Source organism: Argopecten irradians, chromosome 5 (genome assembly GCF_041381155.1).
Source record: "Argopecten irradians isolate NY chromosome 5, Ai_NY, whole genome shotgun sequence".
Taxonomy (NCBI): Eukaryota; Metazoa; Mollusca; class Bivalvia; order Pectinida; family Pectinidae; genus Argopecten; species Argopecten irradians.
Genome location: NC_091138.1, coordinates 31446380 through 31473689, shown reverse-complemented (window position 1 = coordinate 31473689; position 27310 = coordinate 31446380). Strand labels below are relative to the sequence as shown.

Genomic DNA, 27310 nt, shown 5'->3' with positions numbered 1-27310 from the left:
TCCACATCCTTCACACTTTCATCACTCATGGAGTTTTGCATGAATTCTTCAGGGTACGTCCACATATTGGCCGTGGATATCCAACGCCATTTTGATTCCTGAAAAGACATGTCACCAAGTTTTACGTATATTTTTTTAATAAATAGAATTAATAGCAATTAAGTGTATTACGCGTATTTTTGCGGTATAAGTGCGCAACTCGCGTATTTGCGCAGGTACGTTTTTGAGTTTCATTTTGGAAAAAAAATATTTACAAAAAAAATCTCAGTTTTTGTATCTTCGTTCACAACATTTTGCATTGCCTCCAAACACTTTTGAAGAACAAAATCAAACGGTTCTTATTGTTTATCAGTGCTTAAAACAACCTTCTGTTCATTAAAATTAACTGGCGAGAGGAGTTTTTTGACACGATGTATTGACACTTTGTTTACACAACGGCAGGCCTAGTTAGCTTGTGAATTGCCGGTGACACTATAATGAGGATATCAACAACGATGTTTCTACAATCAAATAATTAACCATACCTTGTGTAATTCCAAGTGGTATAAATCAAGTCTATTGTGTATCTTTTCGGCATTTAGATTTAATCATTGTCCAAGATATTAGCTGGAAAGCCGACTGAGTAGGCCAATCAACCACAGGTGGCCGCCATATTTGATTACTGACTGCACGCTTCCGTTTCAATTAGTATTGAAATCATGGTGATATCTTACAGAACCATTTCAAAAGATAGTAATAAGAGTAAATTTTACAGTCATACCATCATTTATAGTGCCGATTGGTCAGTGTTAATGTAGGAAGGTTTTAGTTTCGTATTTAATTTGCTGGCTCTGCATGTGGGATTACACTCACTTCCGTAAACATTTGCAAGAAACTTATTTATAAGGTAATCTGTCTAATGTGACGAATTAATTACACACTTATACATCGTTTCAAGCTCCAGGCTATATTCATTTAGCCATTTAGATTTGGAGATACCTTACTGAAGACTTCACGATCGTAACATGAATCCGGTCCGGATGAACACATGTACACGTGCACACATGTACACGTGCTCTCAAAACGGACTTTCAAGGAATTAAAGATAAAAAAAAATTCAAGTGATGTTTTCCTTTTATATTGAATATATGCATTGACACATTGACTTAAAGATCCAAGTATTTAATCATAATTATTTCACGACAACGTGTACAAAATGTTACTGCATAGCTCGGACCTGCCGGTCGGTGATCATAACCCAGGACCTGGCCATGCCTTGTACCTGCGTATAGTGCGCACCCCCAACTTTTCACTTGATAAATTATGAAAAAAAGTGTGCACTATACGCGCAATAAGTGTATTATTATTTAATAATACTGTACGTACTAACTAAAAAATTTTGCATGATTATACCTGTAACACATACAGGATTATTATTATAGGGGTTTAAAATCCCTTCAACACAGTTTGTCATAACTTGAGATCATAGTTTTAGACCGTCAATTAGCAACCTCTGACCCAAGGTTTTTTATATATGACATTCATTTCTAGAATTTCACGAGTCTAACTTTCATACAGACTTTTCATATTCAAAGATGTATTTTCAGTTAAAAACAAAACTTGCAACCATTTTTCTTTTTTTACCAACCTCGATCAATAAAGTCAACCACTTGTTCAAAATCTGCCTCTTTCAAATTCCTTGATGTGAGAGCTGGTGTTCCTATCCTCAGACCACTTGGTTTAAGAGCACTCTTATCGCCTGGACAAGTGTTCTTGTTTATGGCAATGCCTATCTCTTCTAGAATCTTCTCCCCTCGAGCTCCGTCTATCTTGTTTGGACGAAGATCTACCAGTATCAGGTGATTGTCAGTTCCACCTAAATGATAGAAAGAAGACATTAAGATACACAGTAATATTTTGATTATAGGTTCAGTGTTAATTTCCAACAGGATTTACCTCTTAATATCACAATTGGGGTCCATGCTATAGGTAGCTACAGCAAAAATTTACTCAAACTCTGTTAAACTTCTCCAAAGGATGTTTCTGGCCAAATTTGGTTTGAATACAATAACAGTAAAGGGAAAATTTTATGTAGTGTAGAGTTATAAATAATTTACCTTAGCGTACCCCTCTCCTGCCCTAAAGAGGTCGGAGCCATGATTGTACAATCTCTGTTCACCATCCCAAAGGATATCTATGAGTAAGTTTAGTTAGAATCCTTGCAGAACTCTATGACTAGCAATGATTAAAATATTTACCCCCTTTTTCCCTACTTCCGTCTCTCTTGCCCAAAGGAGGTCAGAGCAATAATATATGCAAACTCATTTCCCCTTCCCTAAAGGATATTTCTGGCTAATAGATACAATCCCTGCTTAACTCTATGACTAGTAGCGATTTAAATGATTTTCTACAGTTTTATTCCTATTGGGACAAGACAAATGATGGATGCCATGCCATGACATCAGCACACTCATACCAAAAAAAAAATGTAAATACAACAAGAGGCCCATGGGCCTTAACGGTCATCTGAGTACCTTGGCAATAATCATATAGGAAATTAATTAGATATAGTGTCATGGTTGCCATCTTCAATTGGGGATCAACCAGAGATGTAACAACACTTTGTTGGGACCATGTCAGGCTCCTTTCATGCAAGTTTCAGCCAAATCGAACCGGTAGAACTTGAGAAGAAGTTCAAAATGTGTTTTCAAGATGGCAGCTGTGGCGGCCATCTTGGATTTCGGATCAACCCGAAAAATAAGAACACTTTGTTGGGACCATGTCAGGATCATTTCATGCAAGTTTCAGCCAAATCGCACAGGTAGCACTTGAGAAGTTCAAAATGTGTTTTCAAGATGGCGGCTGTGGCAGCCATCTTGGATTTTGGATCGACCCAAAAAATAAGAACACTTAGTCAGGATCATTTCATGCAAGTTTCAGCCAAATCGCACTGGTAGAACTCTGGTAGAACTTGAGAAGAAGTTCAAAATGTGTTTTCAAGATGGTAGCTGTGGCGGCCATCTTGGATTTCGGATTGACCCGAAAAATAAGAACACTTTGTCGGGACCATGTCAGGATCATTTCATGCAAGTCTCAGCCAAATCGCACTGGTAGAACTTGAGAAGAAGTTCAAAATGTGTTTTCAAGATGGCGGCTGTGGCGGCCATCTTGGATTTCGGATCGACCCGAAAAATAACAACACTTTGTCGGGACCATGTCAGGATCATTTCATGTAAGTTTCAGCTCAATCCCACTGGTCAAACTTGAGAAGAAGATTGAAATGTGAAAAGTTTACGGACGGCGGACGGCGCACGACGACGGACGAAGCATGATGACTATAGGTCATCCTGACCCTTCGGGTCAGATGACCTAAAAAAGTATCACTAAAGTACATGTATACTTTTCTGTACTTTATTTTTTGGTACGGGCACCAACTCTTTATTTTTTTCATTTTAGCAAAATATATACAAGAGGCCCAGAGGGCCTGTATCGCTCACCTGGTTTGTAATGCCAAATAATTTTCTGAATACAGGTTCATTGTTTCTTTTCTGAAGGAATTTTAATATTAACCTCTAAATCCCCTATTGGGCCCCACCCCTCCTGCCCCCTGGGGGTCAGAGCCAAAATTTATACAAGTTCTGTTCCCCTTCCACAAGGATGTTTGTGGCAAAATTTAGTTACAATCCATGTAGAACTCTATGAGGAAGTAGCGATTTATAGGATTTACCTCTATTTCCCCTATTGGGCCCTGCCCCTCCTGCCCCCTGAGGGTCAGAGCCAAAATTTATACAAGTTCTGTTCTCCTACCCCGAAGGATGTTTGTGGCCAAATTTAGTTACAATCCATACAAAACTCTAGGACAATTAAGTAGCAATTTTATAGAATTTACCTATAATTCCCCTATTGGGCCCCGCCCCTCCTGCCTGGGGGACCAGAGCCAAAATTTATACAAACTCAGTTCTTATTCTCCAAGGATTTTTCTGGCCAAATTTGGTTACATTCCATGTAGAACTCTATGACTAGTAGCGAATTAAAGGATTTACCTCTATTTCCCCTATTGGGCCCCACCCCTCCAGCCCCCGGGGGGCCAGAGCCAAAATTTATACAGGTTCTGTTCCCCTTCCCCCAAGGATGTTTCTGGCCAAATTTGGTTACAATCCATGCAGAACTCTACGACTAGTAGCAATTTATAGGATTTACCTCTATTTCCCCTATTGGGCCCCACCTCTCCTACCCCCAGGGGATCAGAGCCAAAATTTTATAAAAGTCTGTTCCTCTTCCCCCAAGGATGTTTGTGGCCAAATTTGGTTACAATCCATGAAGAACTCTAGGACAAGTAGCATTTGATAGAATTTACCTCTATTTCCCCTATTGGGCCCCGCCCCTCCTGCCCCCTGAGGGTCAGAGCCAAAATTTATACAAGTTCTGTTCTCCTACCCCGAAGGATGTTTGTGGCCAAATTTAGTTACAATCCATACAAAACTCTAGGACAATTAAGTAGCAATTTATAGAATTTACCTATAATTCCCCTATTGGGCCCCGCTCCTCCTGCCCCGGGGACCAGAGCCAAAATTTATACAAACTAAGTTCTTATTCTCCCAAGGATATTTCTGGCCAAATTTGGTTTACATTCCATGCAGAACTCTATGACTAGTAGCGAATTAAAGGATTTACCTCTATTTCCCCTATTGGGCCCCACCCCTCCAGCCCCGGGGGGGGGGGGGGGGGGGGGTCAGAGCCAAAATTTATACAAGTTCTGTTCCCCTTCCCCCAAGGATGTTTCTGGCCAAATTTGGTTACAATCCACGCAGAACTCTACGACTAGTAGCAATTTATAGGATTTACCTCTATTTCCCCTATTGGGCCCCGCACCTCCTGCCCCCGGGGGGTCAGAGCCAAAATTTATACAAGTTCTGTTCCCCTTCCCCCAAGGATGTTTGTGGCAAAAATTTGGTTACAATCCATGTAGAACTCTATGACAAGTAGCGATTTAAAGGATTTACCTCTATTTCCCCTATTGGGCCCCGCCCCTCCTGCCCCCGGGGGGTCAGAGCCAAAATTATACAAGTTCTGTTCCCCTTCCCCCAAGGATGTTTGTGGCCAAAATTTAGTTACAATCCATGTAGAACTCTATGACAAGTAGCGATTTAAAGGATTTACCTCTATTTCCCCCATTTGGTCCCGCCCCTCCTGCCCCCGGGGGGGTCAGAGCCAAATTTCCCAATTATACAAGTTCTGTTTCCCCTTCCCCCAATAGGGACATGAACTTTCTGGCCAAACTTTGGTTTATGAATTGGATGTAGAACCTCTAGGACAAGTTGAATTAAAGGATTTACCCTTATTTCCCTCTTGGGCCCCCCCCCTCCAGGCCCCGGGGGGTCAGAGGCCAAAATTTATACAAGTTCTGTACCCTTTTCCCCCAAGGCACAGTTTATTGGCAAAATTTAGTTTACAATCCATGTAGAACTACTATGACTAGTAGCGATTTAAAGGATTTACCTCTATTTCCCCTATTGGGCCCCGCCCCTCCTGCCCCCGGGGGGTCAGAGCCAAAAATTTATACAAGTTCTGTTCCCCTTCCCCCAAGGATGTTTGTGGCAAAATTTAGTTACAATCCATGTAGAACTCTATGACAAGTAGCGATTTAAAGGATTTACCTCTATTTCCCCTATTTGGCCCGCCCCTCCTGCCCCCGGGGGGTCAGAGCCAAAATTTATACAAGTTCTGTTCCCCTTCCCCCAAGGATGTTTCTGGCCAAATTTGGTTACAATCCATGTAGAACTCTAGGACAAGTAGTGATTTAAAGGATTTACCTCTATTTCCCCTCTTGGGCCCCGCCCCTCCTGGCCCCGGGGGGTCAGAGCCAAAATTTATACAAGTTCTGTACCCCTTCCCCCAAGGATGTTTGTGGCAAAATTTAGTTACAATCCATGTAGAACTCTATGACTAGTAGCGATTTAAAGGATTTACCTCTATTTCCCCTATTGGGCCCCGCCCCTCCTGCCCCCGGGGGGTCAGAGCCAAAATTTATACAAGTTCTGTTCCCTTCCCCCAAGGATGTTTCTGGCCAAATTTGGTTACAATCCATGCAGAACTCTACGACTAGTAGCAATTTATAGGATTTACCTCTATTTCCCCTATTGGGCCCCTGCACCTCCTGCCCCGGGGGGTCAAAGCCAAAATTTATACAAGTTCTGTTCCCCTTCCCCCAAGGATGTTTGTGGCCAAATTTGGTTACAATCCATGCAAGAACTCTATGACTAGTAGCGATTTAAAGGATTTTACCTCTATTTCCCCTATTGGGCCCTGCCCCTCCTGCCCCCGGGGGTCAGAGCCAAAATTTATACAAGTTCTGTGTTCCCCTTCCCCCAAGGATGTTTGTGGCAAAATTTAGTTACAATCCATGTAGAACTCTATGACTAGTAGCGATTTAAAGGATTTACCTCTATTTCACCTATTGGGCCCCGCCCCTCCTGCCCCCGGGGGGTCAGAGCCAAAATTTATACAAGTTCTGTTCCCCTTCCCCCAAGGATGTTTGTGGCAAAATTTAGTTACAATCCATGTAGAACTCTATGACAAGTAGCGATTTAAAGGATTTACCTCTATTTCCCCTATTGGGCCCCGCCCCTCCTGCCCCCGGGGGGTCAGAGCCAAAATTTATACAAGTTCTGTTCCCCTTCCCCCAAGGATGTTTCTGGCCAAATTTGGTTACAATCCATGTAGAACTCTATGACAAGTAGTGATTTAAAGGATTTACCTCTATTTCCCCTCTTGGGCCCCGCCCCTCCTGGCCCCGGGGGGTCAGAGCCAAAATTTATACAAGTTCTGTACCCCTTCCCCCAAGGATGTTTGTGGCAAAATTTAGTTACAATCCATGTAGAACTCTATGACTAGTAGCGATTTAAAGGATTTACCTCTATTTCCCCTATTGGGCCCCGCCCCTCCTGCCCCCGGGGGGTCAGAGCCAAAATTTATACAAGTTCTGTTCCCCTTCCCCAAAGGATGTTTCTGGCCAAATTTGGTTACAATCCATGTAGAACTCTATGACAAGTAGCGATTTAAAGGATTTACCTCTATTTCCCCTATTGGGCCCCGCCCCTCCTGCCCCCGGGGGGTCAGAGCCAAAATTTATACAAGTTCTGTTCCCCTTCCCCCAAGGATGTTTGTGGCCAAATTTGGTTACAATCCATGTAGAACTCTATGACAAGTAGCGATTTAAAGGATTTACCTATATTTCCCCTATTGGGCCCCGCCCCTCCTGCCCCCGGGGGGTCAGAGCAAAAATTTAAACAAGTTCTGTTCCCCTTCCTCCAAGGATGTTTGTGGCCAAATTTTGTTACATTCCATTCAGAACTCTATGACAAGTAGCGATTTAAAGGATTTACCTATATTTCCCCTATTGGGCCCCGCCCCTCCTGCCCCCGGGGTGTCAGAGCCAAAATTTATACAAGTTCTGTTCCCCCTCCCCCAAGGATGTTTGTGGCCAAATTTGGTTACAATCCATGCAGAACTCTATGACTAGTAGCGATTTAAAGGAAATGTTGACGGACAGACGGACGACGACGGACGGACGGACGGACGGACGACGGACGCCGCGCCATGACATAAGCTCACCGGCCCTTCGGGCCAGGTGAGCTAATAATGTAGTTGGAACTATATCAAAATGTATGAAATATATCAAATTGTTGTTTTGTCAACAAATTTGGTCAATGAATAAACTAAGAAAGAACTCGCAGGATATGAACTAATACAGTAATACATCCAATCAGATCTCAATATGACAGAAAAACCCAATTTGACAGTAAGTAGCTTTGCAATACCCTTTACAGTTGTTTATCATTAACATAGCATTCAATGTTGGCCTTTGAAGGCAAATATACAAGTATATTCATGACATCAGAGCGTTTAATATTTAACGCTATTTGTATCTAAATATTGCATGATGTTATTACTTTCACAGTAAATGCACCTATTACCTTTGTTCAACATATTTCATATGTACAACTATTGCATTCTTAGTGCAGGAATTTTTTTCCGTAATCTGGTAAATTTATTATCGTGTAACTCTCCTCGTTCACAGTGTACAGAAATAATCACAATTCATACCAGTGACAATTGAGTATCCTCTTTTCTGCATAGCTGTACACATAGTCCTTGCATTATTAATAACCTGCTGTTGGTAAACTTTGAACTCTGGAGTACAGGCCTGCTTCAGGGCTACTGCAACACCTGTGGGGAAAAATCAGGCCTTGGAATTAAAATAGCACAGGTACAAGCAACAGATATACAACAGGCACTAGAATTGACTGTAAACAAATGTATTTTTTGCAACTTTAATTTCACACTTGGGTATGTACAAAGAAATTGCAATGATTTAGTTTTGTAAGTTTTATCATATTACTGCCGTTCTATCTTAAGATTGCACGATTGTGTTACAGTACTAGTGTATCGACTCACTGTAGTAGATTACATCGCTACATATTATAGTGTAGTGAAGTGTCTATGTAACACGCATTGTGATTGGCTGAGTTGATCTAAAAATAGACGAGAAAAACGTGTGTGCAAAATACAGCTGTTTATTTAGCCTGCCATTCGTTTCGTCTTTTTATGGTGAACAGAGCACTTTTTTCCAGTGAAATACAAAATATAAAACAATTCTTTTTACCAGATTTCTCTGTTTTATGTTAGGCCTAATCTCAAACATAACCACACAGTCCATAATAGCGACTTAGTTCCGAACCAGGAATGTCAGACAGGGCATCGATGATAGCTAATTCTGTGAACTCGGATGAATACGACGGATTTTTACGAAGCCTGGATTTCATGACATGAAATACATACTCGGCAACATTGTACTGAGGAGAGTATGGTGGTTAGAAAACAAGATTTAGTCCACGTTGTTCAAGCATGTTTGTTAACATTTGTTCACCTGCTCTTTGGTGGTGAAAACCACAATAATCCATTACAATAATGTCTCCTCGCGCAAACACAATATTTCCAAAATCATTAGTTTGCTGTAATGCTTAGTCAAAGAAATTAATCATTTCCAATGCATTTGAAGGGCCTGGTATAATGTCAAAATAGTCCAGCCCCAAAAAAACACAGCACAAATTGACAGTGAATGTCGCAAAACTCGCATAGCACTGAATTTCATAAGCGTGTTTACCACATACAGAGTGTGCATATCTTCTATTTCCATATGTTGAAATGACAGAGGATTCCTCAAAAAAATGAATCTGCTGAGGTCGATATTGCATGAAGTCATGAAGTTCGTGACCATATACTCATGGTTGATTCTCATTGTTTCCTCTGGTATTTGAGACAACAACTTCCGTGTCATATCCAAATTGGACGTTATAACTTTGTGTACAGTCGACAGAGTAGGCACATTTTGATTTGTACACACGTTTGCCTCAATAAGTTTCTCTCGAATTTCACGACCATAAATATTTGGTTTCATTTTTCTTCTGATATTCAACCGAATTTAACATCTTCTTCACTGACCTTTGTTGGTGTCTTGATAGGACGAACACGTGGAAGCAGAGAACCATGCTGTTCCTCGTACATACTTTGCAATGTTTTCGCGTACTTTTAGATTCGGTTACGTGGCTTTGACATGTCGACATAATGAATCGGTTTGAGGCCCGCTTCTAATATTTGGCTGTGATCGGTGTTAACCTGCTTCTAATTTTGGGCGCAATTTTAAACAAGAAATTAAAAAAAGTATCGTACACATGTGCAAACACACATGTACCGGGTAACTTATAATATGCAACGCGTTGACAGCTTGGCGATCAAACGTTTTTTAGTACTTCCGCACTTTATTATTCATGTATAAAAGTTCACATTAAGAGTTTTAAATTAACATTCGAAATATATCTTACCATAATTATGAAACTGAACAGCTAGTTTTAGCAGATATACTTTCTTCTTGACCTTCATTTTTATTCATTACCAGTATTATTAGTTTAAATCAATATTATGTATTCTTCTACAGCTAGTATAACCTGATTGTGTGTTATCTCTTTCCATGTTTGATTTTATTTTCAATTCATATTATTTATATATATTTACAACAGCTATTTAAGGAAACTCGGTCCCGTCAAGTTCGTCACATTTGCTAGGTGTACTACGGAAAAAACATATATTATTAAATTATTATTAATTATAATTACATTAATTAAACAAATATTGATTTTCTAGATGTTTATCTATTTGAAAATTTGTAATATGTTTTCGACGTACTTACAATGTCCCAATTGCACAAATAGAGGCCATTTTAAAATCTTGGGGTGTTTTCCCGCGAATGTACTATTAGGATGTGTATCGTTTATTTATATATACACTTCAGCCAAACACAATGCATGTTACATAGACACTTCACCTGTAAACATGAACGCGATGTAATCTACTACAAGTGAGTCGATACACTAGTACTGTAACACAATCCTGCAATCTTATGATAGAACGGCAGTAATAATTAATTGTTTGTACAATTGTGTGTACTATTTGTGTTTGACTTAGCAGTGGTATTATTTTTCCCTGGAAAGGATTTTGAAAATTTATATCTAAAAAAAAAAAATGTTGGTTTCAATGCAGTATTACAACATCATAGGAGTGAAATCTGAAGTCAGTTTTACAGTAAGCTGAATTTAAATTTGTGTGAAAAAATTGGTTCTCCGTACCGATTCATGTTTGTCCACTGCCCAGTACCATATCTAAAGAATTGTCACAAATCAAATTGTATCCCAGCAATATAACTTCAATGGAAAATTTACTAGAAATCTAATAAAATCGATAAGGTTTTACATGAATGAAATATTTCAAGAGATGTAAAAAATTTACATTACATGTCTCGCATCTTACCAGCAATCTGATGGTTGTGGGGCCCACCCTGAAGCCCTGGAAATACTGCCTCATTTATCTTCCTCTCCATCTCATACATGACTTGAGTACCATTCTTCAGAACTTTCCTTACACCTGTAATGAAGCAACATCGACTGAATTGATAAACAGTAGTAGATCAGTATAGTGTTTATAGTCTATTCTTTCAGTGTAGATTAGTATAGATGTAAAGTCTACAGATCAGTATAGGTTGTTAAAGTCTACTCTTCAGTATCAGTAGATCTGTATAGAGTGTATAGTCTACTCTTCAGTAGATCAGAATAGGTGTAAAAAGTCTATACTCTTCAAATAGTATATCAGTATAGGTGTATAGTCTACTCTTCAGTAGTAGTTCAGTATAGGCGTACAGTGATAAATCTACTGCGCATCCTGAGTCCTGCACTCACAGAATTTTAAAAGGACCCATGAAATTTCTGGGAATTGGGTATCTATAACACTGTGGGACCCATTGTTTTTCACAAAAACCATTGAAAAGGACCCACAAAAAATAATCATAGATTGAACACTGGGTGTATAGTCTACTCTTCAGTAGATCAGTATAGGTGTATAGTCTACTCTTCAGTAGATCAGTATAGGTGTATAGTCTACTCTTCAGCAAATCAGTATAGGTGTATAGTCATACTCTTCAGTAGCTAGATCAGTATAGGTGTGTAGTCTACTCTTCATTAGCAGATCAGTATAGGTGTATAGTCTACTCTTCAGTAGCTATATGTATTGTTGATCAGTATAGGTGTAATAGTCTACTCATCAGCAGATCAGTATAGGTGTATAGTCCCTACTCTTCAATAGTAGATCAGTATAGGTGTAAAGTCTACTCTTCAGCAGATCAGTATAGGTGTGTAGTCTACTCTTCAGTAGCTATATGTATTGTTGATCAGTATAGGTGTGTAGTCTACTCTTCAGTAGTTGTACTATTGTCCAGTTGTTATTTATTTCTTCATAGTTGCCAATTGAGTGCAGTTCATTTACATTTGATAATGACTTTATAAGAACATCTCCAGAGATTCATCATTTTGCATCTATAATGAATATGTCAAGGACAGAACTGCCATTTTCAATAGGAAATTCCTGTAATTGGCACATTTATTGTGACGTCACTAATGGACTTGTGACCTTATAATTACAATGACAATAAAATAAGGGGTTGTCGGTTTGGTAAGGTTACTAGTGGAGTTACAGTGAATATATATAAGGCAGTACACTCAAACTCTTCCAAACAAACCTTTTCTGTAGAATATGATTCCCGATCTTGGTCCTCGCAGTGTCTTGTGGGTTGTGGTAGTTACAATGTCACAGTATTCAAAAGGATTTGCAACAAGACCTGCAGCAACCAATCCACTTACATGAGCCATGTCAGCCATCAAGTAAGCATCATTCTCATTGGCTATCTCACGGAATCGTTTGTAGTCGAGGTTTCTAGAATAACAACTCACACCTGAAATTGAATGAAAGGCTTGGATTACATTTGATTTTCATAACTCATATTTTAATGTTTAATTTTTAGACTTGCATACCTTTGGCTTTTACATGTACAAATGAGGCTTAAGATCAAATACATGGGCCTTATCTTTCTCAAATTTAAGGTCCTGTGTGCTTTTGTAGGATCCTTAGTGGTTGCAATAAGCAGATATAAGCCTTTGAATTTTAGTTAATATCCTTGAGATGTTTGATACAACAAAACATTGTTAGTGACACTTATTTAAATCTTTATAGAGCTCTTTCAATTATAGTTCGAGGGTCTAAATTTGTCAAAGGCAGTTGATCATGACTTAACAAAGGCACTAACCTGCAACTATCATTTTTGGTAGGAACATTTTGGCATTTTCATGGAGGCGATCATAATCAATGAGTCCGGTCATGGGGTCAACTTTGTAGGGGAACGACTCAAAGTATACAGATGTGGCAGAAATCTTTTTAGATGGCGTCATGAAGCCATGACTAAGATGGCCTCCGTCGGGAAGATGAAGGCCCATGATACGTCCATGGGGCCCTACCAAGGCAGTGTAGACAGCAAAGTTAGCTGGAGATCCAGACAAAGGTTGTACATTTACTCCCCATTTCTCACTGTCTAGGCCATACGCCTCTAAGGCTCTCTTCTGGCACAACACTTCGATCTGGTCTATAAAACTCATTTCCACCATAGTAGTCTGTTTGATATATAAAAATTAATTTGTGTTTATTACTTTGTTGATAAATCGTTAAGAGTTTTACTTTACCAAGGATATGACGACAGATACGAGTCATAAACAAATCCATGCTTTCAACATGTTATGGTGATTTTATTCTGCTGACTGCAGCATATATTCTGCTTCAATGAAATTCTAACTGTCAAAAACTGAATCATTTTAATTTTCTATTTTTTTCCAAAATTTTCTCTCTCACCTGTATTTTAATCATATTGACAGGGTAAATACATGTTATGTTGAAAAAGAAAGATTCAGATAGCCTTTCTTGTGGTTAAGTACCTAATAAATATCATACAGGTTTATATGTATGCCTTATGATTCTATTAATCTATTCAGCAGTGGCTAACAATCTATTTCGTTATGGAATATTACAGAATCATTCTCCCTTGCGAGAAAAATATCACACCCGTTTTTTTGTCTAGAAAAATATGGCGCAACTCAGTTACACTTGCAAAACACATGACATCACAATCAATTACCCCCATGGGCTGATAACAATTTAATATTCAGAAAGGACGAAATATGAAACTAATGTAGTCCGGGAATAAGGTTTTTAAATCTCATATTTACAGGCCCCTCAAGAGTTGAGAGAAATTTTTACTCGCATATGCGAGTAAAATGTGCCAATAGGCGAGCGAGTTATAAATCTAACGATTTTATATTCGCCAATAACGGGGCCGTGATGTAAAAATTCCTTAATAATGTCTGGATTTATTTTGTGGTTCCGTTCTTTTTAGTAGGAATACACATATCTAATCTGTGTCAGAAAGAAAGCGCCTTCTTAAAATTAGCAATATCACTCTGCCTGCTGTAAACGTGTGCATCTTGATTTACCCTACTCCTCGTGTTATCAGTTAGTCAATATGGCGGGCACATAAAATAGGCAGGGGCAAAAATCCCCCGAACTTGTTTTTGGCTGTTAATAGTCATTAAATTAACATGGACGAAAAAATAGGAAGATTTGGACTCGGCTGATTCAGGTGTGAAAAAAAAGGGACTGAAGCCAATACATCGACAGGAAGCAAACGCTTTGACATGGCTGAACAAATGTTGTGATTAAGACATGACAAAGGTACGATGTTTTGAAAGATGTGTGAACAGATTATTAATTGATCAATGGCCGGCAAAACAGACTTTGTGTCAAACTACTGATTGTTACGAAAGAGACAGACCCTTGTGTGACACAGACAGACAGTAAGACATTCATGAAAATGTTATCGCTTCAAGTTCAAACGAAAGTACAGTCGGACACAACTTTCAAACAACGCAAACATTGTGATGCAAAAACATTGCAAGATATGCACATAAAGTTCGTCAATGCATACATGTATAGAATCGCCAAGCCAGAACTAAATTCCAAGCCGCTGGTAGACATATGCAACGAAAAACGGACTATTGGAAGCGTTTACATGACTGCCTGAGGTATTAGGCCCAATTTATTCAATTTAAAATCAAATATAAGAAACCCTAATCGGTGCGATATGAGTTAGTAACTGAATAAATTCGAGATATATTGATAACTACTATACATTTTATATATAAATTACTTATATTACCGTATATAGAAATGTAAACAGATTGAAAAATGGTTTAAAACAAAAAAGGAATCTGAAGTACAAAGGCTGTTTAGTGGGACATTGCAGTTGTTGAATAAAAAGAGTTTAAACCAACACAAAAATTATGTTTTTCAGTGTTTTTAATACTTGTACATGTGTATCTGCTTGCTCAATAGTGTAAGGTGTCTCAATAAAGCTCTTAACACATCAAATCAATATGTGAAACTTATAAATTTCTCTTGACAACATTTGGCGAGTAAAATTTAGAGGTCACTAGCCACTTGGCCAGTCATTCCCAAGTGCTACTTTGAGGCCTGTATTTAGTATCTACAATCTGTTCCTAAGAAGGAGAAAATACAGCATAAAGCAACCGATTCATACATAGATGGTAAAAAAAAACCTTGCTTCATTAAATTAAAATTACAGTAGAAAATTGAATGAATGAATTTAATTTTGATTTTTTCATAAGCGTGACTTTATAATCATTCACCCTAGGAATATATATCCGATTTAATTTTGCAATATAATTTAAGGGATAGAACAATATCTATTTACATGAACAATTCCCCAGAGATTTATTTAACCTCATCAGCTGACCTTTGACCAGGCTGACCCTCGGAGTATTTGTTGGTAAGACAGGATCCCAAGGCCTGATGGACAGCCTTACTGGTAAAGTTCTCCGAGGCGATAAGCTCCAGTCCCTTTCTCTGACGCTCTTTCTCCTTGATGATTATCTGTGAAATTTCTGGATCCTCATCTCGGATGTCTGTGGTCATATTCCAACGGTCTCCCATACCATTCATGTTTCACCTTCTGAAAAGTAGAAAGTATGAGAATTACAGTATAAGATCTTTATTTTTCAATAAGGATACAAGTATTAGGAAAAAGGATCTCCCATACCATTATTTCATGTTTCTATCTGAAATTCTGTATTTGCATATTACACAGATATCTGCCCTTGCGAGTAGGTATTGATTCATTTGATTCTGACGTCATGTGTTTGCGAGCGTAATGTAATACCTTTCGGAGAAAAAAACACAGATTTTAATAGCGCTCACAAAATAATGACGAAACAATTGATACCTACCTGTAAGGGAGCTAACTCTGTAATATGCAAAGATGGGATATGTGATGTTTGAAAATTATACCATCTTTATATTTTCACTTTTAATGGTCTTTCATTGTATGGTACTTTTCAAGTTCATCTCATGCACTGGTCAAAAAGGATTGTACCAGATAATTTGTGAAACTGTTGTAAGTTATTGATAATATTCATAGTAGTACAACCTACAACATCTTCAGATAACAGATGACATCATATACATATTTAGGGAAAAATTCTCTAAATCCCACTACATTATAGATATTAAATCGACAAAACACTTGATAGTACACATTGTTTTACCATATTTGACCTTATAAGCTCCCCCCATCCCTATAAGCCCCCCCCCCCCCTTTCTAGACTTCAATTTCACTTACTTCCAATTAAATGCAGACAAAAATATGAAAATTGTGTTGGTTTCCTTACTGATTTCATTTACAAATTAATTTATGGCTTACTTTGTAGAATAATTTTATGATAGAGCTTAGGCTAGTCCAAATTTGTGTCTTAAATTAAGCACCCCATATTTGCTTTAATTTTTTAAACACCCTGGGCACTTATTGGGTTTAATACAGTATATATTTCAACATTTTTATGGTTACATTATACTCCATTTTTCTATTATATTGTCTATCCATTTTTCGAACAAGATTTTGCCAAAGATATTCTATGTAACCAAGGTATATGAATACATATACAATATAAAATGCAAATCCATAATAATCATTATTTCACATGCATATTACACTTACAAAAAATCCATAAAAAAAGCTAGGCAGGTATGGGTCACTAAATATAAATAACAAACTATTATAATAGATAATGTATATATAAAGCTTACACAATGTACATAAGATATCCATATTCAGGTCAAGGTAATCAGGTCTTGTTTTTTCATGGACAGGGGTAGTCTAGCCACAAGTGTCTTTTTTATAGGTCAGGAACGATAGTTCAGTTTTGACTTCAAAACAAATGAATTGGTTTGGCCTAATTTGATTGTCATTTAGCAATAATTCCCAAATTAAACTCTGTCTCTACAATCAATTACTTTAAGAAGACTTGCAGAAAATGACCTTATGTGCTCATAGGTAATCAAATCAAACCATCCAAATCTTGGATTGCTTTTAGATGAGACACAGAGATATTCCTTCAAACTGCAAGGATAATCACATGGCTCCACATAATTTTAGGAGGGGTGCATTGATAAATGTATTCACACTTTTGAAAGGGAGAGGTGCATATTAGGGCTGTGGATTGTCTAACATGTGGCGATCCGATCCGATCCACGATTCAGGGTTGACGATTCACAGATCGGACCACGAATCACCAGTTAGATAGAAGCAAAAGATTCAATTGAAGTAAAACTGTTTTTATTGATAAATCAATATATTATATTGATAAATGTTTGATTGATAACAAAACCATTTTTAGCAGTTTTACATTCCTTATCATTAAGCAATATATAGAGTTACAGGGGAAGTACAGCAGGATTCAGTCACTGCAACAGTAAAAAAAATCAAATCATTTGAATTTTGAAATGACGTCATCTCAAAAATACTACTGCACATCAATTATGGCATGAATCAATAGTCAAACCATCTGTGAACTGGTACACTGTATATAAATTATCATGGTAAGGCATAAATCACCATATCAAAACATTTTCACTGTTACTTTTTTTTGGTCGAATACAGAAAAAACATTGAGATGAAGAAAAAAATGTTTAAATCTGTAAGAGTAGTTACAATATAATTTGGTTTTAGGCCTATAGTTTTTATTTTCAATCAGGTTATTTATGATTTTGACTCATAATTAGCCTAGTTACTTTCGTTTTTGACATGGGTTTCACATCTACAGTACTCAGTAGCCTAATATAATATATTCGTATTTTTACATATTTCCGACCCGTAATGAAAACAAAATCAATTATTAATCTTTTACATCTCTAGAATTCAATAATTATGTTTTATCATTATTATTATTAAGGATTATAATCTTTTACATAATCTAGTATTCAACAAAAGAGCCCCTCGATGCATGGATACTCGTAAATAACAATGTTGCCTTGCTTTTACTTCGCACGCAGCCTCTCTGTTGTAACTTTCGAGATCGGTCTAAGCTTCAAAGTGAGAATATAAAATCGTTGATATTCAGAATTCTTATTTGTACATTTCCTTACGCATATTTTGAGCTATGGACTGCATCTTAGTGTAGAGGTTTTTGTTTTTCGCTTTCTGAAAGATCGCGATCCACAAAATTCAGGAGTAACGAACTATTTCGTATCCGATCTCTTTCTCATTTTATTGCGTGTATACTTGAGTTACTCGGATACTCGTTACAGTCCCTAGTGCATATTTTTTCAAACTTAGTCGTACTTTGTGAAAACCCACAACTTTATGTAACCTCAAAAAGTAACCATAAATTTGGTTATAAACTTTGTCTTAAAATATAGATTAATCGATGACAAGCTAGCAATATGTGTGCAAATATCTATCTGAAACAAAGGATTTATAAAGTGAGAAGAATTTGTCACTGTCTCTTTACATTATTAAACAACACGCGAGAGGCCTATGAACAGGGAAAAAAACCATTTTTCTCAACAAATACTTGTCTTATCGAGTCAAAAGAAACACCGATTTAAAGCTTGATACATTTCACAATGTCTAGTTCTTGGTTTAAGGACGGAAGATTTAGAAATGTCTTAAAATTTTCATTAAAAAAAATGACAGTTCATGAAATGTCAGTTCGTTTTAGAAATAAGACGGTCAGTCTGGCACCCACAAGCTACATCAAAGGTTTGCCGGTGGGGCGTTTAATGCCCACCTTATGTCCCATCTGACTGCCGAGTATTAATCATAGATGGTATGTCGCAGTTTACTCCAATAGCAAATCGTTAGAAAAGTGACAAGGTCGTTATTTGGTGAGCCAACACAGCTGTTGACAAAATAAATCTAAAAGCAAAAGCATATAATTTGACATAAAAAAAGAATTGTTCAACACTTGACTCAAATAAACGGATCTTCTTTTTTGTGGTTGGCTGACAACATTTTTGTCGTGGCTGATGGAACTTACTGTCCCAAACTATGTTACGTAGTTAGTGTATTTTGTCAAGGCGTCATATGGGCATCGTAGTTAATATACCATAGTGCATGGCTTGTGGGTGTGCCTCTACCTGATTAAATCCTTGATGATAATACAAGAGGCTACAAATTGATGCACTCTTGGAGCATGTGACTGGAATCTAATGTGACTTTTATTTTTTTCCCCGATTTGTGTATTCTGGAGAATGTTAAGGTGCTAATAATAACGGATTTGGTAATATATGTCATATTTTACTAGGGTAATTAGCTATATCATTGTTTGTACATATCTTTTTTGGTGTGTTATTGATATGAATTTTGTATATGATAGGTTATTTCAGAACCCATTGGATGCCTTTGAACGGGATGCACTGAACTATGCATGGTACGCAAATTGATAATATACTTTGAGATTCAAGACTTGATCATTGATACATGTTCTCTCCGTTTTCTGTGATGTATAATTCTTAGTTTTCTGAATGGATGTGAGAATATCTAACTCATCTTCAGTCCTGCGAATTTTTATGCCCTAGTCTCGCATGCAGCAATGACATTAGTTTAAATGTTTTACCCAGCCGAAATAAAGCAGACTTAGGTTACACACTAATTTATAATGAATTAGTATAATTGGTACTAGGGGCTGTCCCCAATATCTGATTATATCGGAAAAGCTAAATTTAGCAAGAGCGTGTGGCCCAAATTGCATTCTTCAACAAATTTTTAGTGCATTCTTTATGCAAATATTTCAGTCCCGATGCATCATTTTGTAAGAATTTGTGTTAACGAAAGCATCCAGACTGCAATTTGGGTAAAAAATTGTAAAACTGATCATGACTGAATTTGAAGTGCTGAAGCAAAATGGATGTATATTTAATTTGGACTAGTGATTAAATTTTTTTCTCCTTATATGACCGGGGTTGGTAAACGACTCCATTCCCAATGCCAAAACCCTATGTTTTTTCCCCAATTACAATGAATAATTCCAAAATCAAAAATCGCTGAAAAACAAATAAAACCTGGAAATCTGAAACTGTCTTCTCTCCCCTCATTGTTTAACCTAAAAACAAACTACAGTTCTGAAGCTCTATAACCATTTATAAAATGAAACAGTTAACAGTTTTATAATATCTAATCACCTATAATACCATGTTCAGTAATGGTTAACTTCACCCTTAAACTGCTCTTTTTGCAATTAAAATTCCTAATTTGTTACAAAAAAAATTTTTCCCACAAAATACCCTGAAAAATCACCAAAACGCCAAGAGATAAATGTGCAATAACTTGTTAAATCTTAATTAATCTGCATTAAAAATTGAAACTAGAAATATGTCTGTTAGACATTAAGTGCTCGCTAACTACTTCCTAATCTTTATTTCCAATATAAAATAATCCTCGGCAACAGCTAAACGTAGCACTTTCGCTCGTTATCCTGGGACTATAGCAAGGAGATGGTTTACGTCCTTGATGTGTTGTAATAAATATACTTTCCTTTAATTCACCAGAACTTTAAATGTGAAATTACTTCAAACTTTGTTTATTGTGTTCTTTGTAATATAGAAAGTGTGTTTGGATTAACATATTTTAATCGATTAAACTTGTTTCGCTGTTCTATATTAGTTGTCAGCTAGAACACTGTCCAGGTGTATCTTAGTATGTATATGCTTTTAAAGGTTGGTGTCACTAAATCACGACAAAATCTATTAAACAGTGAGTATAGTAGACACTGACTTCCGGTATCGTGTGTGCAGTAGTAATTCTGCAGCATAGTGGATGTACAGCAGGCTCCACACCTGACAAGGAAAATAGTGCGGGGAGTACACTCGCACTAAAAATATATCACTATAATTACTACTGTACTCATTAACAAGAGGCCCAGGGGCCTTAACGGTCATCTGACTATAAGTACAATACAACATTGTTGTTTAAAGATTTTAGCCTATTTGACCCCTGTGACCTTGATTGAAGGTCAAGGTAATTCATTTGAACAAAATTGTTCGTCCTTCATCCCAGCATGCTACAGGCCCAATATCAGTACCATGTGCCTTCTGGGTCTTGAAAAGAAGTTATTTAAAGATTTTAGCCTTTTTTACCCCATGATCTTGCATGAGGATCAAGGTAATTCATTTGAACAAATTTGATAGCCCTTCATCCAAGCATGCTACAGGCCCAATATCAGTACCATGTGCCTTCTGGGTCTTGAAAAGAAGTTATTTAAAGATTTTAGCCTTTTTTACCCCATGATCTTGCATGAGGATCAAGGTAATTCATTTGAACAAATTTGATAGCCCTTCATCCAAGCATGTCAAAGGCCCAAATATCAGGTCTCTAGGCCTCTTAATTATTGACAAGAAGTTGTTTAAAGGATTTTAGCCTAATTGACCCCTGTGACCTTAAATGAAGGTCAAGGTCCTTCATTTGAAAAAACTTTGGTAGCCTTTCATCCCAGCATGCTACATGCCCAATATCAGTATCATGGGCCATTTAGTTCTTGAGAAGTCATTTAAAGATTTTAGCCTATTTGACCCCTGTGACCTTGAATGAAAGTCAAGGTCCTCCATTTCAACAAACTTGGTAGCCCTTCATCCCAGCATGCTACATGCCCAATATCAGTACCCTGGGCCTTCTGGTTCTTGAGAAGAAGTCACTTAAAGAATTTCACCTATTTGACCACCATGACCTTGAATGAAGATCAAGGTCATTCATTTGAACAATCTTGGTAGCCTTTCATCCCAGCATGTCACAGGCCTAATATCAGGTCTCTTATCCTCTTCATTATTCACAAGATGTTGTTTAAATGATTATAGCCCATTTGACCCCTGTGACCTTGAATGAAGGTCAAGGTCATTTATTTGAACAAACTTAGTAGCCTTTCATCCCAGCATCCTACGGGCCCAATATCAGTACCCTGGGCCTTCTGGTTCTTGAGAAGAAGTCGTTTAAAGATTTTAGCCTTTTTGACCCCTGTGACCAAGAATGAAGGTTAAGGTCATTCATTTGAACAAACTTGGTAGCCCTTCATCCCAGCATGCCACAGGCCTAATATCAAGTGTCTAGGCCTCTTAGTTATTCATAGGAAGTTGTTTAAAGGATTTTAGCCTATTTGACCCCTGTGACCTTGAATGAAGGTCAAGGTCCCCATTTGAACAAACTTGGTAGCTCTTCATCCCTGCATGCTACATGCCCAATATCAGTACCCTGGGCCTTCTGGTTCTTGAGAAGAAGTCATTTAAAGAATTTCACCTATTTGACCACCGTGACCTTGAATGAAGGTCAAGATCATTCATTTGAACAAACTTGGTATCCCTTCATCCCAGCATGCCACAGGCCTAATATCAGTTCTCTTAACCTCTTCATTATTCACAAGATGTTGTTTAAATGATTATAGCCTTTTTGACCCCTGTGACCTTGAATGAAGGTTAAGGTAATTCGTTTGAACAAAATTGGTAGCCCTTCATCCCAGCATGTCACAGGCCCAATATCAGTACCCTGGGCCTTCTCGTTCTTGAAAAGAAGTTGTCTAAAGATTTTGGCCTATTTAACCCCTGTGACCTTGAATGAAGGTCAAGGTCATTTATTTGAACAAACTTGGTAGCCCTTCATCCCAGCATGCCACAGGCTTAATATCAAGTGTCTAGGCCTCTTAGTTATTCACAAGAAGTTGTTTAAAGGATTTTAGCCTATTTGACCCCTGTGACCTTGAATGAAGGTCAAGGTCATTCATTTGAACAAACTTGGTAGCCCTTCATCCCAGTATGTCACAGGCCCAATATCAGCACCCTTGGCCTTCTGGTTCTTGAAAAGAAGTTGTTTAAAGATTTTAGCCTTTTTGACCCCTGTGACCTTGATTGAAGGTCAAGGTAATTCATTTGAACAAAATTGTTCGTCCTTCATCCCAGCATGCTACAGGCCCAATATCAGTACCATGTGCCTTCTGGGTCTTGAAAAGAAGTTATTTAAAGATTTTAGCCTTTTTTACCCCATGATCTTGCATGAAGATCAAGGTAATTCATTTGAACAAATTTGATAGCCCTTCATCCAAGCATGTCAAAGGCCCAAATATCAGGTCTCTAGGCCTCTTAATTATTGACAAGAAGTTGTTTAAAGGATTTTAGCCTAATTGACCCCTGTGACCTTAAATGAAGGTCAAGGTCCTTCATTTGAAAAAACTTGGTAGCCTTTCATCCCAGCATGCTACATGCCCAATATCAGTATCATGGGCCATTTAGTTCTTGAGAAGTCATTTAAAGATTTTAGCCTATTTGACCCCTGTGACCTTGAATGAAGGTCAAGGTCCTCCATTTCAACAAACTTGGTAGCCCTTCATCCCAGCATGCTACATGCCCAATATCAGTACCCTGGGCCTTCTGGTTCTTGAGAAGAAGTCACTTAAAGAATTTCACCTATTTGACCACCATGACCTTGAATGAAGATCAAGGTCATTCATTTGAACAATCTTGGTAGCCTTTCATCCCAGCATGTCACAAACCTAATATCAGGTCTCTTATCCTCTTCATTATTCACAAGATGTTGTTTAAATGATTATAGCCCATTTGACCCCTGTGACCTTGAATGAAGGTCAAGGTCATTTATTTGAACAAACTTAGTAGCCTTTCATCCCAGCATCCTACGGGCCCAATATCAGTACCCTGGGCCTTCTGGTTCTTGAGAAGAAGTCGTTTAAAGATTTTAGCCTTTTTGACCCCTGTGACCAAGAATGAAGGTTAATTGAACAAACTTGGTAGCCCTTCATCCCAGCATGCCACAGGCCTAATATCAAGTGTCTAGGCCTCTTAGTTATTCATAGGAAGTTGTTTAAAGGATTTTAGCCTAATTGACCCCTGTGACCTTGAATGAAGGTCAAGGTCCCCATTTGAACAAACTTGGTAGCCCTTCATCCCTGCATGCTACATGCCCAATATCAGTACCCTGGGCCTTCTGGTTCTTGAGAAGAAGTCATTTAAAGAATTTCACCTATTTGACCACCGTGACCTTGAATGAAGGTCAAGATCATTCATTTGAACAAACTTGGTATCCCTTCATCCCAGCATGCCACAGGCCTAATATCAGTTCTCTTAACCTCTTCATTATTCACAAGATGTTGTTTAAATGATTATAGCCTTTTTGACCCCTGTGACCTTGAATGAAGGTTAAGGTAATTCGTTTGAACAAAATTGGTAGCCCTTCATCCCAGCATGTCACAGGCCCAATATCAGTACCCTGGGCCTTCTCGTTCTTGAAAAGAAGTTGTCTAAAGATTTTGGCCTATTTGACCCCTGTGACCTTGAATGAAGGTCAAGGTCATTTATTTGAACAAACTTGGTAGCCCTTCATCCCAGCATGCCACAGGCTTAATATCAAGTGTCTAGGCCTCTTAGTTATTCACAAGAAGTTGTTTAAAGGATTTTAGCCTATTTGACCCCTGTGACCTTGAATGAAGGTCAAGGTCATTCATTTGAACAAACTTGGTAGCCCTTCATCCCAGTATGTCACAGGCCCAATATCAGCACCCTTGGCCTTCTGGTTCTTGAAAAGAAGTTGTTTAAAGATTTTAGCCTTTTTGACCCCTGTGACCTTGAATGAAGGTCAAGGTCATTCATTTGAATAAACTTGGTAGCCCTCCATCCCAGCAACCTACAGGCCAAATATGAGTACCCTGGGCCTTTCGGTTATTGAGAAGAAGTCGTTTGAATGAAAAGTTTACGGACGGCGGACAGCGGACTGCGCACGACGACGGAAGGTGCATGATGACAATAGGTCATCCTGACCTAAAAACTCATGCAACAGCAACAATTTGCAAATAATATTATAGCTATACCGAGTCTTTTACACAAGAAGCTAATTACAAATAATTTACACTACCGTACATAGAAAGGGATCAAACATTTAACTCTGGCAAACTCCTATTCATAATTACTGGCTACTGATCATGACCACAAAGTCAAATAATAAAGACGTTAAAATCAATTAATATGTTGCAAATGAATAAATAAATATATTATTTAATAAATATACAACATCAACCCATACACATCTAAAAAGTACATGTACTACACGTATTCAACCGTAACTTTAAAGTTATAAGATGCTCATCAACTATCTGCTATGGAGCTAACCTAACTTATCAATTAGGTCGGGGAAACCACTAGCTAGTATACCCCAATTTGACAAAAAATAGATAAGATGATTTATAATGAACTTATCTCAAATATTTTTGAGATAAGCATTTATTTAACTATGAAACAGTACACAAATGCAAAAATTAGATTAATTTGCATATCATAAAGTATCTAAAATAGATACAATTAATACTTTGAAGTTTGAGAAAAGTTGCATCAAGTTTCTAAGTAACAAACGATATAGGGCCTACTACTGCACAAATTTTAGTAGATTGTACTTTATTGTCTTTATCTTGGCATGTATTATTGCGATTTTATGAAAAGTATAACAAAAGTTGAGATTTCAGCGATTTATGCTATTTTCAGTAACAAATCTTATCTCCAATTGGTCTAGTTTGCGTATAATACGCAAGATAGTGGTTTTATGTAAATGGATTGTTATGAAACTTGAGAATGTATATTGTTGCTGAAGTAAATATTTTAATGCTTCTTTGTAATTTTCACTAAGAGAATTACTCATTTTTAAAGTATAAAACAATATGTAAAAAAAATATGTGTTGTATATTTTTTTAAAATTATTGTTAATTTATGATCACTGTGCACAGTGCTTATGAACTCAGATGAACTCTGTTATGGAATGGAGATTGTTTACAAACGTGTAGGTCAGTCTAGAATTGTGGTCATTAAACTGTTTACATTGTATAAAACAGTGTTACGTAAACAAATGTCTCTCCTTTAAGTATAAGTTTGAATAAAATTCAGCTGTCAACAAAATTTGTCGACTTACCTAAACAAATGTTTTGTTCTTATTCCCGCCTTCACACACACACACACATGTGCTACCTTCGGCACTCGGAGGCAAGAAGGACAAAATTTGCGGTTTTCCCGGGATTTATAGATTCCACAACGAATCAAATAGCGTTTTACATTATCCAATTAGAATGCTCGTTTCAGAACGGGGAGCAGCGGTGCATTCGAATACGTACATGTCATGCTTTAGAAAACATTCACATTGAAAATAAATGCTAAGTGGAATAATTTAACGTTTAGCTCATTCTTAGATAAACACAAACAGCTGAAAACAAATTAATACAAATATTTTGGTCCTTAGGATGATACGTACATACAGGACGTACTTGCGTACACGTCGGATACAGTTTCATTTTCAGTCAAATATCTAAGTCTCTGTTTTCAGTCATATATTATATCTAAGTCTCTGTTTTCAGTCAAATGGGAATGTAACCGTTAAACAGATTTTACTAATTTTGTAGAGTCGCAAAAGTTATTTGCTTAATTAAGTTACACTTACCATCGTCTTGTGAATAATTCATTAAAAATACATACAAAATATTGAATTCATAACGCGAGCCGTATTAGTTGACAATCACTGCGCCAAACAGCATACAAGATGAAACCTTCAGATTACCCCTTATATACATGATAATGTATACATACGTCATGTATGGTATCCTTATTACATCTTAATTAAAATTGCGAATAAACTTTTAATAAATAAATATATATATATATATATTAACAATTTTCTATACATGTTCTTTTAAATAAAACCCCACCATGTACACCTTTCCGAAAGGACTTTTAATTCTTGAAATATAGGAATGTAAAACGAGCTTGGTGATTTCGTAGAGTCGCAAAAGTTATTAGCTGTGCCTTTAATACTATACTTGTCATCACATTCTGAACAATTTAATTATTGTATCATAACGCGGGTCGTTTTTTTATTTTCCGCCGTCGTCCAAATTATCGCGCGTTCAATCACTGCGTTAGACGGCAAAACAGCGAAAAGGTAACAGGGAATTTTGCATTTGTTTGGTGTTGTAACCTCATCTTAGGCTACCAGTAGACATTTTCTTATGTAATTGTTGAATTCAACATCTTCTTGAGTTGTTATCCTAGAAAATTGAATATTACACTTTGCATTGCAAGTGATACACTGTGTCAAATAAGAATCATTGCAAGTGATCTTATACTGATTTTACTGATCATCTAATTCCAGATCCATTATGTTCATAAAAATCTTGTTTGATATCCTTAACATCTCTGTGATAGGAGTTACGTGTAGAATTATAATAGAGATAAACATTATTCGATTTCATTTTAGATGCATGTATACCAAGTGATGGAACTTTGGGTACAACAGGGTCAAGTAAAAATTTGACCAAAATCCGAGAAATATTGAAGAAACTACATATCTACAATATGTATGTTGCCTCATATTATGTAGTACACATCATTATTAATGAAAGATTTGATTGTGTCATATAAGTAATGTGGTGTGTCATACGATATTAATTGTATATGTTTATATCGTCTAGTAGATAATCCCAAAACCTGTATAAGTTTATGATATGAGGTGTATCTATGG

General features: G+C 37.3%; 1 protein-coding gene across 1 annotated transcript; it reads right to left on the bottom strand.

Moving 5' to 3' along the window:
- Positions 1-48: 48 nt before the first annotated feature.
- LOC138324379 (serine hydroxymethyltransferase-like) lies at positions 49-25840 on the bottom strand. Its single transcript, XM_069269450.1, is given in 9 exon segments — positions 49-98; positions 1628-1855; positions 8086-8208; positions 10846-10959; positions 12107-12319; positions 12671-13010; positions 13012-13029; positions 15223-15439; positions 25712-25840. Coding segments are annotated over 8 exon segments (1293 nt in total). The 5' UTR covers positions 15430-15439; positions 25712-25840.
- Positions 25841-27310: the final 1470 nt, after the last annotated feature.